At 45.7% G+C, this 16,312-nt stretch overlaps 2 protein-coding genes across 2 annotated transcripts; both read right to left on the bottom strand.

The window, feature by feature from the left end:
• Positions 1-8,187: 8,187 nt before the first annotated feature.
• LOC123040197 (cytosolic sulfotransferase 17-like) lies at positions 8,188-16,087 on the bottom strand. Its single transcript, XM_044463110.1, has 2 exons — positions 15,344-16,087; positions 8,188-8,382 (listed from the first exon to the last, which is right to left on the bottom strand). Exons 1-2 carry the CDS (start codon positions 16,085-16,087, stop codon positions 8,188-8,190), a joined length of 939 nt encoding a protein of 312 aa, XP_044319045.1.
• LOC123040196 (uncharacterized) lies at positions 11,844-13,311 on the bottom strand. Its single transcript, XM_044463109.1, has 2 exons — positions 12,397-13,311; positions 11,844-12,289 (listed from the first exon to the last, which is right to left on the bottom strand). The coding sequence occupies exons 1-2, from the start codon at positions 13,274-13,276 to the stop codon at positions 12,243-12,245; spliced, it is 927 nt and encodes a 308-aa protein (XP_044319044.1). The 5' UTR covers positions 13,277-13,311; the 3' UTR covers positions 11,844-12,242.
• Positions 16,088-16,312: the final 225 nt, after the last annotated feature.

A 16,312-nucleotide genomic window follows, 5' to 3' on the forward strand; every position in this document is an offset into this window, starting at 1 on the left:
TGGAGCGCCTACTGCGCGGTTGTACTGCACTTGAGTTCCTTCGTCTTCAGGTGATGAATTGGTCGAGTACCTTCCACATCACCTCGAGGACTCTCCGGACTATTTATCTGTGTTGCTAGTGCTACAACAAGAGATCACCAAAGGTGGACCACAATATGATCATTGAGGACACACCTTCACTTGAGAGATTATTTGTAGTTGATCAACAAGGTCCAACAAGAATCAATGTCATTTCTGCGCCGAAATTGGTAGTGGTCGCCTTATACCTCTCTTTCTTGATATCAACATTATTTCTAGTTTTGAAGATGTATGTTCGTCTATCATCTAGCATAGCTTCACCCAGATTCTGGGCACAGTGAAGGTCTTGGCACTAGAATCTGTCGGCCCCAACCTGGACCAAGTTGTCAGTTGCCTGAGATGCTTTCCGTGCCTGAAGAAGTTGTGTATCAAGGTGATGTTCCTTTCCTGTTAAATGTTAACCATAAGGGAGTTCAATTTTTTGCACCTTTTCCCAAGTTTACAATGACAATGTACTACGACTTCTAAAGGAATTTTGGAGGATTTCAGGACATACACCCCCCCACCACCACCACCACCACATATTGGTTGATTGATTCATATGGTTACAATCCATAAGTATTTCTCCTTTGGATTCGTCTTTACTAGTTTCCTTAGGGAATTTTTCATCCAATCCAACCTATTGTGAAGAAGGTTACATGTTTCTAGATTGTAATCAAATGCCCATGTTAATCATGTCAGATCGAAGATGGCACATTGGTGCATTTTACAAATCCTGCAAACCAAATAGGCGTGTGGTAGTGTTCAAAACTGCATGTAGGCACTAACACATTCTCTTCTTTTGCAGATAATAATAGGCCCAGAGGTGGATAATGTTTATAACGACAATCACATCAAATGTCTGGATATGCATCTCTCAAATATTACTTTGAACTCCTACCGAGGGACCTTATCGGAGATTACACTCGCCAGGTTCTTTCTTGCCAGAGCAAAGGTGCTGAGGGTACTAAGGTTGAACACGCATTTAATTAGGACGGATGAATGGTTTGTTGATGAGAGCTGAAAGGTACTACAGAATGGAAGAGGCTCCAAAAAAGCTAAACTTCATTTTGGAAGAGCATATGACAGAGCAATTGGAAGTCATTGTGTCAAACCCATACATGACTTGTCAGCGGCTGATCCCTTTGCAGAAAAGTCGATGTTTGCAATGTTTGAATTTGGGCGTTGTAATCTTTGAATTTGAACCTTGCAATATTTATGGTATTTGTTATATAACGTAATTGGATGTTTAATTTGGTATTGCAATCATGTCATGTTACAAGTATATATATGTTGTTCTTCTGTACACAGAGCATAGATGTTCTACAGATAGAGAATATCACAACACACACGGACCACACTAGGTAAACCATCAGCGATGAATTCATCAATCGCAAACAGTTCATCCGAGTGAACCGTATGCTATACATCGCACACGCCTTCGTCTGGCAACCCATTTCTTTTGTTCACCCTCATCGCAAGCCATTAATTGAACTAAACCGTATGCCCTGAATCTCACACGCAACAAAAATCGGAAACATGTTTGATGCATCACGTTGGGGGTCCCATATGCATGCGGTTGCACCGCGCGCGTTGCCACGCGATGCAGTTACGTGCGGCGCGATGGAGTTACCTGCTGCGAATTAGAACTGCCATCAAGACGTGCCGTCCGTCCTCCCCTAATTCCCGCAGCCATTATAACCTTAGTCTCTTCAACCTTTCGATCGCGCCCCACAACACAACAAGCACACCCATGACGACACATAGAGAGGGGATGTCTAGCAGCGCTCCAATGGAGTTCGGCAAGAATAAAGTGGAGACCACGCGAGTGAGACGGGTCTCTCGGTGGTGTACATCATCGACCCAGCCATGGTGGACGATTACATCAACACTGTTGAGCAGTTGCTTGGTGGACACAAGTACAAGGTGGTCGGCATCGACCTCCAGTACACCGCCGGTAGTCTCGGCATAGATCAGAAGGATGCCATCGCCCAGTTGTGTGTGCGCCATCGTGTCCTCATCTACCACTACTGCATGGCCAGAGAGCCTTGCGACCGTTTCAACAGGTTTGTCAACACCACCGACTACAAGTTCGCCACGGTGGAAACCACTGACGATGTAAAAGCGCTCAGTGTTATGGTCTTGGCCTGTTAGAACCTTGTCGAAATTCGTGACCACTAGAGGGTCTGGGGCAGCACGAAGAAGGACTCCCTGGTCAAACTCGCCTCGGCCATCATCGACCCCTACTACGAAAAGATGAAGCAGGATGCCCAGAGAACATATCTCGTATCCTGGCACAGGGCCTGGATGCGGCGACTAGATTAACCTCACCTCAGGTTCGCGGCCAAGAGCGTGTACACATGCTAAGAGATGCACAGGAGGATCGTTGACATGAGGAAGTGCCTCATTACCCAAATCGATGAGTCCGAATCGAGCCACAATCAGAGCAAGCGTCACAAGAAGTAGATGATAATCAGATGATCGTTTATGCTAGTTAATCATTAATGTAATATATAGTTTACTTTATTGGTGTGTGGAAGTGTAATGTGTGTGGTATCCACCTATGAAATTATGCATGTAATAGTTTACTTTGGTGTGTGGAAATGCCATGGTTGTAGTATCCACCTATGTAATTGGATGTTTAATTTTGTTATGCAACCATGTCCTTATAAGTGTGTGTGTGTGTGTATATATATATATATGTTGTTGTTGTTCTGTAGGCAATCCCATCGCACAACACACACGTCTTATTAGCAGCAATCGTCTGTGTTATTATCGGTCTTCGCACACATTTCTGATTACAGACCTGTTTGCCGCGTATGACACACATCTTGTTATATTGAACCATTTTTGCTCTCTTGTCTCAACACAAACAGTTCATCCGCGTGAACCACATGTCGTATATCGCACACACCTTGATTTGGATGACCGTTTCTTCTGTGTTGCCTAATCAATAAAACAGTTCATCCTAGTGAACCGTATGCTGTTTATCGCACACACCTTCATCTGGCTATCCGTTTATTTTGTTGCTCCTCATCGCGAACGGTTAACTGCACTGAACCGTATGCCCTACATCACACACGGAACTAAAATCTGAACCGTGTTTGATGCATCCGTCATCGCAAACATTTTTCACCTTTTTGACAGTTTTTTACACCACCATTTGCGATTAATGCATCGCACACAGTTTCGTCAAAGGGTCTCTGATCGTAGTGCGCGTTAGCAGCATCCTGCAATAGTGGAGATTCAGCTGGGTCTTGCTCTGAAGACTCCATGTCTATGGCGGAAGGAGTACATCCAGCTTCCAAACTGGACGCCTCCCCCTCCTCCTCTTCCTCCGGTGAGTCAGGGCACTCCGCCTCCTCCTCCGCCTCCTCCTCTGGAGGATGAAGAAATGGAGGGATTTGAGGAGCTTGAGCTTGACCACCCTACAGGTGAAGGGGAGATTCAGCTGGGTCTTGCTCTGAAGACTCCATGTCTATGGAGGAAGGAGTACATCCAGCTTCCAAACTGGACGCCTCCGTCTCCTCCTCCTCCTCCGGCGAGTCAAGGCACTCCACCTCCTCCTCCGGCGAGTGATTAGGGCTCTCCACCTCCTCATCTGCCTCCTCCGGCGCATGAAGGCACTCCGGCTCCTTCTTCGCCTCCTCCGATGAGCACTCCGCCTCCTCCGGCGCGTCAGAGTACTCCGCCTCCTCCGGCGCGTCAGCCGACTCTGTCGCGTCAGCAACGGCAGAAGAGAGAGGTCGCCGCTCCGGCGGCTAGCAGTAGTACAAGCAGAAAAGGGAAGCAGTTCAAATACAGTCCATCTCTCAAGGCTCCGGAAAAGTTACCTTATGAGAGGACCGACAAGGAAAACAAGGACATCAGTCGTGCCCAAGTGAGGGACTTTTTTGCACCGAAACCTCCACCTCCGAAGGAAATGGTAGATCTGGTGAAAGTGAAGCGGATTATCGATGCCCTGAAGCGACCACTACCACCTCCGCCAGATTCCAACTATGTGCGCACTATTAAAAAGGCATATAAGGAAGCGGAGTGGTCGGGAAGTACTTGTAGTAATGCAAGGTTAGCAGCACGAAGAAGTGGGAAAAAATTCCCCAGCTCAGCGAACAGGCGAAGCAAACATACCCCCCGCTCAAGGTGTCTAGCGATAGCGTCGCTAATCATCCGGGGATGGTGCCCGGTACCAATCTTGGTGATTACCTGCCCGATGATGTACCTATTGAAATAATAGAGGTGGACGAATTCAGATACGAGTACAGGAAGCCTCTCGTCAAACCTGATCATCCTCGTCCAACAACGATGATGTGAAGACTCCACAAATGGCACATGGAAAGATGCAGGCAGTCTGGGAGGCATACTTTGACGATGAGAATTAAAGAGGAACACAACCTCATTTGAATGGATATTTTGAATATTTAATTTGACGAGTTATTCCAGTTATACAATCAAAAGGCCCTCGACAAAACACTCGTGACTTGCTATTGTTTGCAAGTACTACTTCTGTAATTAAGTCTCTATATATAGCTCGGCTCTGTCATTGCATGTATATATAATTATCCTCACTTATATTATGCAGGTTGAAGATCATCGAATGTAGGAAAGCAGATATCTGTGACATTGGGTTCATTAACCCAAATATCATACATGAATGGACGGTCAAACACAATGTCAAAGAGATCGAGGACAACTTGCTACAATCGTTGCTTAAAAATCAAAACAAAGATAAAATACTCTTTCCTATACAACTTCCAGTGAGTGTTACTATCTTGTGCATATTCGGTTTCCCTTACTCGAGGTTAATTATAGTAATGTAATTGATGAGTTATGTATGCGTGCGCATCTTTCACTTTATTTTGCTAGATATTAAGCTTGAAACTGGAATAGTAACTGCCTTAGACTCGAAAAAGTCCCGAGGAGTATGCGAACATGACCGATATGCTACGGAAGTAAGTTCAATCGATCATTATCACACCATATCGGCAACTTTGTTCATTTCCTGATATCAAGTAATTATTCTCTTTGTCTCGCAGGGTTTGGAAATAGTTCACCGCCATTGTTCCGGCACTGTTGAACGAGCTACGATTTACACACCAGAAAGTAAGTACTACTAGCTAGTTCCGCGCATCTCCCATAGATTCTAGCTAGTTTCATCAAAACCATTAAGCAAGCTTGATTATCAGTTTGATTGAAATCTATTTCTCGTAAAGTGCTTGTGGCAGGAAGTTGGGAATGATTTTTGTGGATACTACGTTTGCGAGTTCATCTACAACTCGACGAAATCTAAGCGGGGCTACTCTAAAGAAGATTTTGATGTATGTAAACAAAAAATTCACAATTTTATTTTATTACTAGCATTTGTGTTGAGTTTCATTCATATACATGTATTGACCCACTTCTTTAAATTAGATGTGGGAGATGCTAAACTCCTACACATGATCGCATACGAGCAATTTAAGAGGAATTGGCAGGGTTCTTTCTTGACCACGTCATAAATAAAGACGGAGAATACCATGTGAAAGTTCAAACAGACCTTAGATGTTAGGGTTTGTAAGAGATCTTATATTGTATATATGTAGCTAGTAGCGTCGGATGGATATACGGAAACTTGTTGTTCGACCAATCTCGCGGAGAAAGAGAGGTCGATCACTTCTCTTTGTATATGTTCATGAAAATCTTGTGTACTTAATGGTTCCTTCATTTGCTTACAAGCTAGCATGTCGAGTTCTCTCTATACGCATGGTAGCTAGCATTGACCAAGAATGGAGATAAAAGAGGTCACTTCTCTCTAGCTATTAGCTAGCTAACACAATATATGAAACCCCTAACCCCCCCCCCCCCCTTCAAAAAAACAAAAACCCCAGATCCTGAGCTGCTGATGTGTGCATGCCATTTGGTCTCGGTTGGTGTTACCAACCGGGACTAAAGGCCCTCCTGCCTGGGCTCACCGCAGCGGCCACGTGGAGCACCATCTGTCCCGGTTCGTAAGAGAACCGGGACTAAAGATGTTGGGCTTTAGTCCTGACCCTTTAATCCCGGTTCCAGAACCGAGGCTAATGGGCCTCTGGAACCGAGACAAATGGCCCATTTTCTACTAGTGCAGCTCCGTTTAAAAATATGTAGGACAAGAAATGACATAATAACTGCATGACCATTTACACGTCTTTTTTTAAAATATGCCCAAATGGATGCGGATGGGTCTATGATGGAATATTATCCATGATGAAAGTGACCAATGCGACATTGAGGCATCTCATGATGAGAGTTTGAGCAAAGTTTTCAAAAGTATATATGAAAATATTAAATATTAATATAATAACTGACTGACATACATGGTTATATGCCTTATTTTGTAGGAAGATGTCGATTGTCCTAACGGGAAGGACGAGCATGTTGTTGATGATGAGTTTAATTTTGCCATCGGATTTGATGAATATCAGCAAGACTCATTGGACAGACATTGGAAGGTGATGTTGAAGACATTCAGGTCAGAAGGAGAGGCTTACTTGTTCTATAACCAGTACGCGAAGGAACGTGGTTTCAGCATTAGAAGGGACTTGCTGAAATTTGGGAAAGGTCCTGAGGGAGGTATGCACTTGAGAAGGTATATCTGTGTTCGAGGGCTGGAAAATGACAGACCAAATTTTGTTCAATAGAAGGCACGACCCATAGGCTCAAACCGATGAGTCGATGCTTCTACAATGCCCATTTAACTCTGAAGCTTGATAAAGAGCGTGGAGTTTGGTATGTCAGCAGTTTCACCGATGATCACAGTCACGTTCTAGCTAGACCGGAAGAAGTCACGTTTCTCCGGTCTCATAATCAGATCAAAGAATTTCATAAAGCTGAGATCTTAACTTTGGCAGGTACTGGGATCAGGAAACATATCATTTTTTATAACTTCTTCAGTAGGTACGGGTCCTATGCTGAGGCTTGTTTTGGGAGGAGGAAGTTTTATAATATGTGCTATAGAGAGAAAATGAAACTGCTTGCACATGGTGATGCTGACACTGCCACTAGGATCATGATGACCAAAAAGGACAGGGATCCAGATTTTTTTTCTTTGAGCACACTGTTGATGATGAAGGAAGACTGAAAAACCTATTCTGGTGTGATTGCCAATCACGACGAGACTATGGTGATGTAACCATATTCGACGGCACATACAAGATGAATAGGTATGGGATGCCATGTATTCCTTTTGTCGGTTTGAACAACCACCATTGCACCACGGTGTTTGGTTGTGCTATTGTGTCTGACGAGACGGAATACACAGACGATGTTTGGCTGCTTTAGACATTCTTGAGAGCTCATTGTTAGTAGAATCCCAGGTCTGTAATTACTCATGGATATGCAGCTATGATAAAGGCCATCAGAAAGGTACTTCCGGACGTTTGGCATCATCCTTGTTCGTGGCATATCAAGAAGAACATGCAGAAACACATTCATCATAAGTCTCTAAAAGAGTTCAGGTCTCTACTTTATTATGCCACTTCATGTAAAGTCTTTGAGGAGAAATAACCAGTGTATACTGTTAAATGGCAGTCGAAGAGAACACAGACATGGTTGCGTAGGATGTATAGGAAGAAGAGGCTTTGGGTTGCATCATATCTGTCTGGTGGGCTTTTCCTAGGTATGCGGAGTAACGAGAGGAGTGAGAGTCTGACTTCATGCCTTCACATGCATCTAGACTCTGGTATGACTATTGTTCACATGATTGTGCACTATGAAAACTTCAGTTTACACTCTTTCAGATAAAATACAGACCAGTAGAATCACAGTTACAGAGCAGCTAGTTGTGGCAAATGTACCGCTGACTGAATAAGTGTATCCCACCCTATGAGGCCATATGCTGTTTTATTATTATTCCTCAAATTAAACGACAATCAAACATACCACATTACACATATTGTAAGCAATCCAAACAATTAAAAAAATCAGAATCAACATAGGGCTCTCCTCTCCCCAACCAGAAGCAGCAGAGTGCAAAGGAGAACAGAACACGTAACAAATGACTCTTGCTCAAAACACAAGCCCTGAGCCCTGGAGCTTCTCTTGGACGATGCGGTCGAGCTTCTCCACCATGTCGCGGCTCATGTGGTTCGCCCAGTCCCCTACCTCGCCTTTCCTCTAGAACACAGAGTTATCAACGTGAACTCTATTCCCGTGGCTGACGCCGCCGACCTGGTTCACCTCCAGCCCGGTGAGCGTCTCGAAGCTGCACATCCTCGCCACCTCCTCCGCGACCCTGGAGCTCTCCTCCTCCTCAGTCAGTGGGATGCCGAGGAACCTCGCGAACCTCCTCACGACCCGCACCGGGTCCGACTTGTGTTGGAAAAATTATGCATCTCTGGGATGCTATTAGCAGGAACAGATTGCATCTAGAACACCTAAAACATGAACAGAGAAAAGGTTTAGGGGATCATTACGTGTCACGGAAGTGGACATGATCGCCTGCTTGGTGCAGGCTTGATGCAGAGGTGATGTAGTCGAGGTAGAAGTCCTCCTCAATGTCCTGATGCCCTCAGGACGCCACCGGCACTGCCCGACGACGGCAGCGGCGGCTGGAGTAGGTCTTCCCGTCGCTGCAGCGCTCCCCCTGATCGGATGGGGTGAGAGAATATCGGGAGGGGAGTGAAACCGTACGTGAATTGTGATCGCACAGGCTGCCAACCCTCTCCCGTTCCCTTTTATGTAGCGCTGGCGACAGGGGACCTAAACCATCAGTTGGTTTGGGTGCCCCCGATCAGGGCGCCTCAGTTGGGATAAAAAGCCCACGTACGTTGGTGCGTGGGGCCTTTTCCTTTAACGTTATCTTTTCCCCCTTTTTTTGTTAGACTAATAGATCTAGCTGGCTTGTTTAAGCCGTCAGATCAAAACCAACATTCTCCCCCTTGATCGTTAGGCTTAACTTCATTCGCCCATTCTACATAGGAATGATGTACCAAAGTGAGGTGTTACAACAGCTCAAAACGCTATAGAACCTCAACACTTATAGTACACCCGCCTATTTCGAAATGGAAAACATTTTACTAATTGGGGAGTGGTTTATTTTAATGGTCCTCTTATTCCAGAATCATCAGGCCTCCAGTAGTCCCATGCCGGCAACATGCTCACGAAAGATACTGGGTGGTAAGCCTTTTGTTAGCGGATCCGCAAGCATATGCTTCGTTCTTATATGTTTAACATCAACTGTTTGATCCTGGATTCTATCTTTCACAACACGATACTTTATGTCAATGTGTCTGGCAGCATTACTTGACCTGTTGTTACTCGTATAGAAAACTGCTGGTTCATTATCGCAGTACAATAAAATTGGTTTAGATATGCTGTCAACCACTTTAAGTCCGGGTATAAAATTCTTTAGCCATACAGCCTGCCCGGTGGCCTCATAACATGCTACAAATTCTGCTTGCATCGTAGATCCAGCAGTTAACGTTTGTTTGGAGCTTTTCCACGATATAGCTCCTCCCGCGAGTGTGAATATATAACCTGACGTGGATCTCATACTATCCACACACCCGGCAAAATCAGAGTCTGAATAACCAACAATTTCTAGGTTATCAGTTCTTTTATATGTAAGCATGAAGTCCTTAGTTCCTTGCATATAACGCAAGACTTTCTTTGCGGCCTTCCAGTGGTCCGGTCCTGGATTTGATTGGTATCTGCCAAGCACCCCGGTTACAAAACATAAGTCTGGGCGTGTACACACTTGAGCATACATGATGCTTCCAACAGCTGAAGCATAAGGAACCGACTTCATCTGATCAGTTTCACATTGGTTCCTCGGACATTGAAATGTCCCAAACTTATCGCCCTTAACTATAGGAGCAGGTGAGGGTGAGCACTTATGCATATTGAATTTTTTCAGTACTCTCTCAAAGTATGCCTTTTGAGATAGTCCTAACGTTCCTCTGGACCTATCTCGATGAATCTCGATGCCGAGGACATACGAGGCTTCACCAAGATCTTTCATATCAAAACTGGATGACAGAAAATTCTTGGTCTCATGCAGCATATCCTTATCGCTACATGCCAACAATATGTCATCAACGTATAGGACTAAAAATGTGAACCTACTGCCTTTAAACTTAACGTATATGCAGTTGTCCACAACATTTTCGGTGAAACCAAAAGTTTTGATAATTTTATCAAACTTGAGGTACCACTCTCTTGAAGCTTGCTTCAAGCCATAAATTGATTTCTTTAGACGACATGCTAAATGTTCCTTTCCTTCCACAACAAAGCCTTCTGGCTGAGCCATGTAGACATCTTCTTTTAAGTCACCATTTAGAAATGCCGTTTTAACATCCATTTGGTGTAGTTCCAGGTCGTAATGAGCTACTAATGCCATTATGATTCTGAAAGAATCCTTGGTTGACACAGGAGAGAAAGTTTGCTTATAATCAATGCCTTCTCTCTGTGTATACCCTTTTGCCACTAGCCTTGCCTTGAACCGTTCGACATTCCCTTTGGAATCATACTTGGTTTTGTAGACCCACTTGCAGCCTACTTTCTTAGCTCCATCGGGAACTTCTACTAAGTCCCATACATCGTTTGAGCCCATAGATTTCAACTCGTCTTCCATGGCAACCAACCATTTGGACGAATTTTCGCTTTTAATGGCTTCCTTATATGAGGTTGGATCCTCCACCTTTCCCATATCATTCATGTCCTCCATCAAAAAGGTGATATAATCATCTGATATGGCTTTCTTCCTCTCACGCCGTGGTCTACCCATGGGCGGAGGTGGTGGTGGAACATCATCATTTTCATTATTTTCTCGGAGATCCTCATTTGTGTTTGGATTCTCATTATTAGTTTCTGGATCACCATTCGACTAAGAGACTGAACCGTGAGATTCAGGATCATCAGATGTCACATTTCTTCGTATTGGAAAAACAATCTCTTGGATAGTCGGGGATGGTACACAAACCCGCTTCTCCTCAAGATCGATCTCCCTTAAATTTGTGATCTCATTATACTCAAAAAATACCGCTTGTCTAGTCTCCACAAACTTGGTGGTGTGATTTGGACAATAAAAACGATATCCCTTTCCCCTATGAGGGTATCCTACGAAGAAACAGCTAACTGTTTTTGGATCCAATTTCTTAAGTTGTGGATTGAAAACTTTAGCTTCAGCAGGGCAACCCCACACTCGTAAGTAATTCAAGCTCGGTTTCTTTCCCGCCCACATCTCGTAAGGTGTGTTAGGTGCTGACTTAGTTGGAGCAAGATTTAGTATGTGTGCAGCTGTCTTTAATGCCTCTATCCAAAGGCTTACTGGTAAACTCGAGTGACTAAGCATGCTTCGCACCATATCCATAAGGGTGCGGTTGCGGCGCTCGGCCACACCATTTTGTTGTGGTTCACCAGGCATTGAGTACTGAGCAATGATTCCATTTTCAGATAAGAACTTAGCAAAAGGTCCAGGAATCTGCCAATAAGGAGCATGCCTACCATAATACTCTCCCCCGCGATCAGACCGTACAACTTTGATTTTTGCGTTCAGTTGATTTTCAACCTCCGCTTTATAGACTTTGAATTTCTCCAAAGCTTCCGATCGGTCACGTATGGGATAAATATACCCATAGCGGGAAAAGTCATCTGTGAATGTAATGAACGAATCAAAACCATCTACAGACTTAATATTAAGGGGTCCACATATGTCGGTGTGAATTAATTCTAAAACCCTTGTGGCTCTAACTGCTCCTTTCTTAATTGTTTTTGCAAATTTTCCTTTAATGCAGTCGACACATTTGTCTGCATCTGAGAAGTCTAATGGGAGGAGTATTTCATTTTTAACTAAGCGTTCCATTCTCCCCCTCGAAATGTGGCCCAAACGACAATGCCACAATTTCGAAGAATTACTTACTCCTTTCCATTTCTTCTCAACATTAATTTCATCACTCACATGCATAACTGAATCATTATGAAGAGATAACATGTATAGTTGGCCTCGTCTAACACCGATGCCTACATTCTTATTACATTTGATCAAAGCAAATTGTTTCTTGCCAAAATGGCACTCATACATATCATCATCTAAACGAGAAACTGAAATCAAATTCCTACTTAAGGTAGGCACATAAATAACATTATTCAATCTAAGAGTGTGGCCAGTGTGTAGCTCCAACGTGAGAGATCCCACAGCTTCAACATCGGCCTCAACTCCGTTCGCAACCTTAAGCTTTCTTGTTCCTCCTCTTATGGTTTGGATCGTATCGAATCCCTGCATAGAGTTAGCAACGTGAGTGGTTGCCCCTGAATCAATCCACCATGACTTTATTGAAAAATCAACATAAAGTGATTCATCTACAAAAGTAATTTCATCAATACCTCTTTTGTTCATCCATTTTAGAAAGCCTGGGCAGTCCCTTTGATAGTGTCCCTCTTCTTTGCAGAAGTTACAAGCATTTTCTCCAGCAGTGGAGCTGCTAGGAGCAGAAGAAGAACCACCGGCTTCTTTACCCTTGAATGCCTTAGGGTTGAATGGCTTAGTGCCTTCTTTCTTGACTTGCCTTTTCTGAGGCTTAGGGAAACCTTGTCCGTCATGCTTTCTCTTGTTAGAGCCAACATGAAAGACATGGTCTTTTTTCTGCCTCATGATCCTTTCTTCCTCCTGGACGATCCTTGCGGTCATCTCAGAGAGTGGCCATTTTTCCTTTAGAGAGTTATAGTTGACCTTAAATTGTTCAAACTCTTCAGGAAGAGACTCAAGAATAATTATGACAAGAAGGGCTTCACTTAAAGAACACTCCAAAGCCTTAAGCTTGGTGAAAGCATTTACCACCCTCAATATGTGCTGCCTAACATTTCCGTCAATAGTGTATTTCTGAAGAAGTTTAGCAAAAAGCTCATGAGCATACACTTTGTCGGAGCCTTTAAATTGCTCCTCCATTTCAGTGAGGAAATCTTTAGCAGTATCTTTCTTAGGGAGTGCTTCAGAAATGTCCGGCGATATTGTCGCTTTCATGATGAGAAGCGCAATATGGTTGGACTTATTCCACTTTTCCATCTTAACATCATACTCCTTCTTGAGTTCTGCATACCCTGTGACACCCGCCACAGGTGCCACAGGTTTTTCTTCCCTCAAGGCATAGTCAAATTCATTACAACCCAAACATAATTCGACTTGGGACTTCCAACGAGGGAAGTTACTCCCCGTAAGTGGTTCGATCGTGTCGGACCGGAATGGAGCGGAAGCTGAAATCATCATAAAAGTTCATAAGTAAAGTTGCATGATTATAAATTTACGTTGGTAAATAAACAAACATGCCAAGTATTTAATTTCAACTCCATGTCAAAACACCGTTGGGCAGAAAAAACATGGATTTAAAATATCATAGGGGATGACTCATAATAATAAAACAACGTTGGTCCGAATTAAAATTAGAGTCATTTCATTCTTAATTTAAGCATCAACATAAAAAAACATTATCATTATTTGATGTCCAAAAAAAAACTTCATCATCCAAAAACACATAATAAATCCTGAATAAAATATCTCGTTGGTTCAATTTTACCCAGAATAATAATGTGTTTATTACATTTTTACGCATTTTCTGGTTTAAGCAGTGCAAATCATAATATTTATTAACTTAAACGCACTGGAAAAACAGAAAATCGCGACAGTGATTTTGGCCCGAAATACCCCACAGCTACACGTAAAACGGCCCAGCCCAGAATTTTTTTTTGTGTGTGTGTTTTCGCTGGACTGACATAACCTGGGCCGCAGCCCACAGCCGGAATCGGCCCATTGGCGTCCGCCGGCCCAGCGCGGAGCCGAGCGATGCTGCCGGCCGTCCGATTGGAATCGACAGTCCGCGTCGATCGCGGCTGGAACAAAAACAGCCGCCCGGCCAGAACCCTAGCTCATTTCCCCCTCGACCCCCCGCATTTCACGCTCGACAGGGAGCGGCGATGGCGTTCGACGGCGGCTCGAGGCGCGCCGGCCATGGCGGCGCGCCGGCTGCGCTCGCCGGAGGAGCGTGCAGCAGGATGAATCCCGCGCGCTCCCCCGTCGAGCGTGGCCCCAGCGTCCGTGCACATGGCGCATCAAGGAGGGTGGAGGGACGCCGGCCACCGCGGCATGAGGAGCGACGGCGACTTGCTCGGCGTCGGCCAAACAAGGGCGCGTCCATTTGAGCGGCAGCGGCGGCGGCGCCACTTCGTTCCGTGCGTCGTCCCGAGGACGGCGGCGTCGCGGCGTCTTCACCCTCGCGCAACGGTGGGCGCTGCGCGGGCCCCGAAGGGAAGAGGCGAGTACGCGGCGCGTTAGGTGAGGATTCTCCTCATTCTTTTCAAATCGTGTACATCAGTGCTTGATTTGGGGGAAAACATTCCTAATTGCAGAATTAGGGTTCTTACGAATTTGGGGAAAAAAATCTAGGGTTCTTACACATGAGGGGTTGCTACTGTTGACGTGCGTGTATCCCTCTGCCTTCTATGTTGATAATGCATACGGAAACAGGACTTAAACATGATCAATACTAATCAACTTAACATGAAGGTGAGCATTAGATCTTAACTTAGATTAATTAGAATTGATGAACTTAGGTGGCAATACTGATCCGTAGCAAATTGGAATTAAAACATCATCAACAGTGGGCAATTGACATCAACATCAAAAAACAGTAGCAATCAAACTTGATCTACAGAGGGCCTAAACTTGAGATTGGTTTACTGAACATGATATAGGGATCTAAAAGCAATCATATCTGGCGATTGATACCATTGTTGGAAAAATTATGCATCTCTGGGATGCTATTAGCAGGAACAGATTGCATCTAGAACACCTAAAACATGAACAGAGAAAAGGTTTAGGGGATCATTACGTGTCACGGAAGTGGACATGATCGCCTGCTTGGTGCAGGCTTGATGCAGAGGTGATGTAGTCGAGGTAGAAGTCCTCCTCAACGTCCTGATGCCCTCAGGACGCCACCGGCACTGCCCGGCGACGGCAGCAGCGGCTGGAGTAGGTCTTCCCGTCGCTGCAGCGCTCCCCCTGATCGGATGGGGTGAGAGAATATCGGGAGGGGAGTGAAACCGTACGTGAATTGTGATCGCGCAGGCTGCCAACCCTCTCCCGTTCCCTTTTATCTAGCGCTGGCGACAGGGGACCTAAACCATCAGTTGGTTTGGGTGCCCCCGATTAAGGCGCCTCAGTTGGGATAAAAAGCCCACGTACGTTGGTGCGTGGGGCCTTTTCCTTTAACGTTATCTTTTCCTTTTTTTTGTTAGACTAATAGATCTAACTGGCTTGTTTAAGCCGTCAGATCAAAACCAACAACTTGATCTCCTCGTACTTGAGGAAGAGGAGGGTGTCCGGCCTGGCTACGCTCTCCTCCCAGTACTCGAGGCAGTGGTCCCAGAAGGGGCCGTAGGGCGAGAACCCCTCCCAGAACATGCCGTAGGCGTCGTCCATGGACAGGCCGGCGCCGCCACCCCGTGCGACCAGCTTGTTCTCGAAGTGCAGCCTGAAGATGAGTGTGTCCTTGGGGTCCCGGCACAGGTACACGACGCGGCACCCAAGCGACCGCGTCTCCGGCCGGAGCAGCGACATGGGCATGTGCGTGGCGAGGAGCCTCGGGGACGGGAGCGCGCTGAGGTCAACATGGCCGCCAGCAGCGCCCGGGATCTCGATGAACGGCACGAGGTGCTGTGGGTGGCGGGTGAGAAGCGGGTGATCGGCGGCACCGAGGTCGTGACGGGACCGGGTGGCAATGGCGAAGGCGAGGGCCTTGAGCCAGGTGGTGCCGCACTTGGGCTGCGTGGCGAGGACGACGTCGTCGGCGCGGGGCGCGAAGGCCTGTCTGGCGTGCAGGACCCCATCCAGGATCCCCGGTTTGAACCAGTAGCCCTTGTACTGGATGAGCGGCTTCGGCCACCCCTCCCTTGACGGGAGCGAGGATATGAAGCCCTTGAGGCTCTCTTCGGATAGGGCGTCTTCCGGTGAGCTCTCGGTGGCGGTGGCGCTCTCTGGTGAACTCATCGGTGGAGCTGGAGCTGGTGCTGCCGGTTGGGCCATGGCTGGTGTGGGAGGGGAGGCGAAGCTGGCCGTCTTGGCTATGATTTGAATGGGTGTTGGTGCGGTCACCACATCGAGCCGTTATAGTTTATGGAGGGAGCATGATCTCGTGGCGCCTAAACTAATTACAAATTTAGAACACGACGCATCCGAGACTTACTTTAATTCTGACGCATGCATACATGGCTCCAACGACTCGCACTAATCAGATCGTGCACTCCAACG

The sequence above is a fragment of the Triticum aestivum genome, chromosome 2B, assembly GCF_018294505.1.
Source record: "Triticum aestivum cultivar Chinese Spring chromosome 2B, IWGSC CS RefSeq v2.1, whole genome shotgun sequence".
NCBI classification, from domain to species: Eukaryota; Viridiplantae; Streptophyta; class Magnoliopsida; order Poales; family Poaceae; genus Triticum; species Triticum aestivum.

Excerpts from the sequence above, each read along its gene's own strand:
- LOC123040196 (XM_044463109.1), bottom strand. The coding sequence starts at position 13,276 with ATGATGATTTCAGCTTCCGCTCCATTCCGGTCCGACACGATCGAACCA. Across the intron at positions 12,290-12,396 it reads AAAATGGATGAACAAAAGAG|GGATTCGATACGATCCAAAC; the intron begins GTATTGATGAAA and ends AACTCTATGCAG.
- LOC123040197 (XM_044463110.1), bottom strand. The coding sequence starts at position 16,087 with ATGGCCCAACCGGCAGCACCAGCTCCAGCTCCACCGATGAGTTCACCA. Across the intron at positions 8,383-15,343 it reads ACGAGGAGATCAAGTTGTTG|TCGGACCCGGTGCGGGTCGT; the intron begins GTTTTGATCTGA and ends TTCCAACACAAG.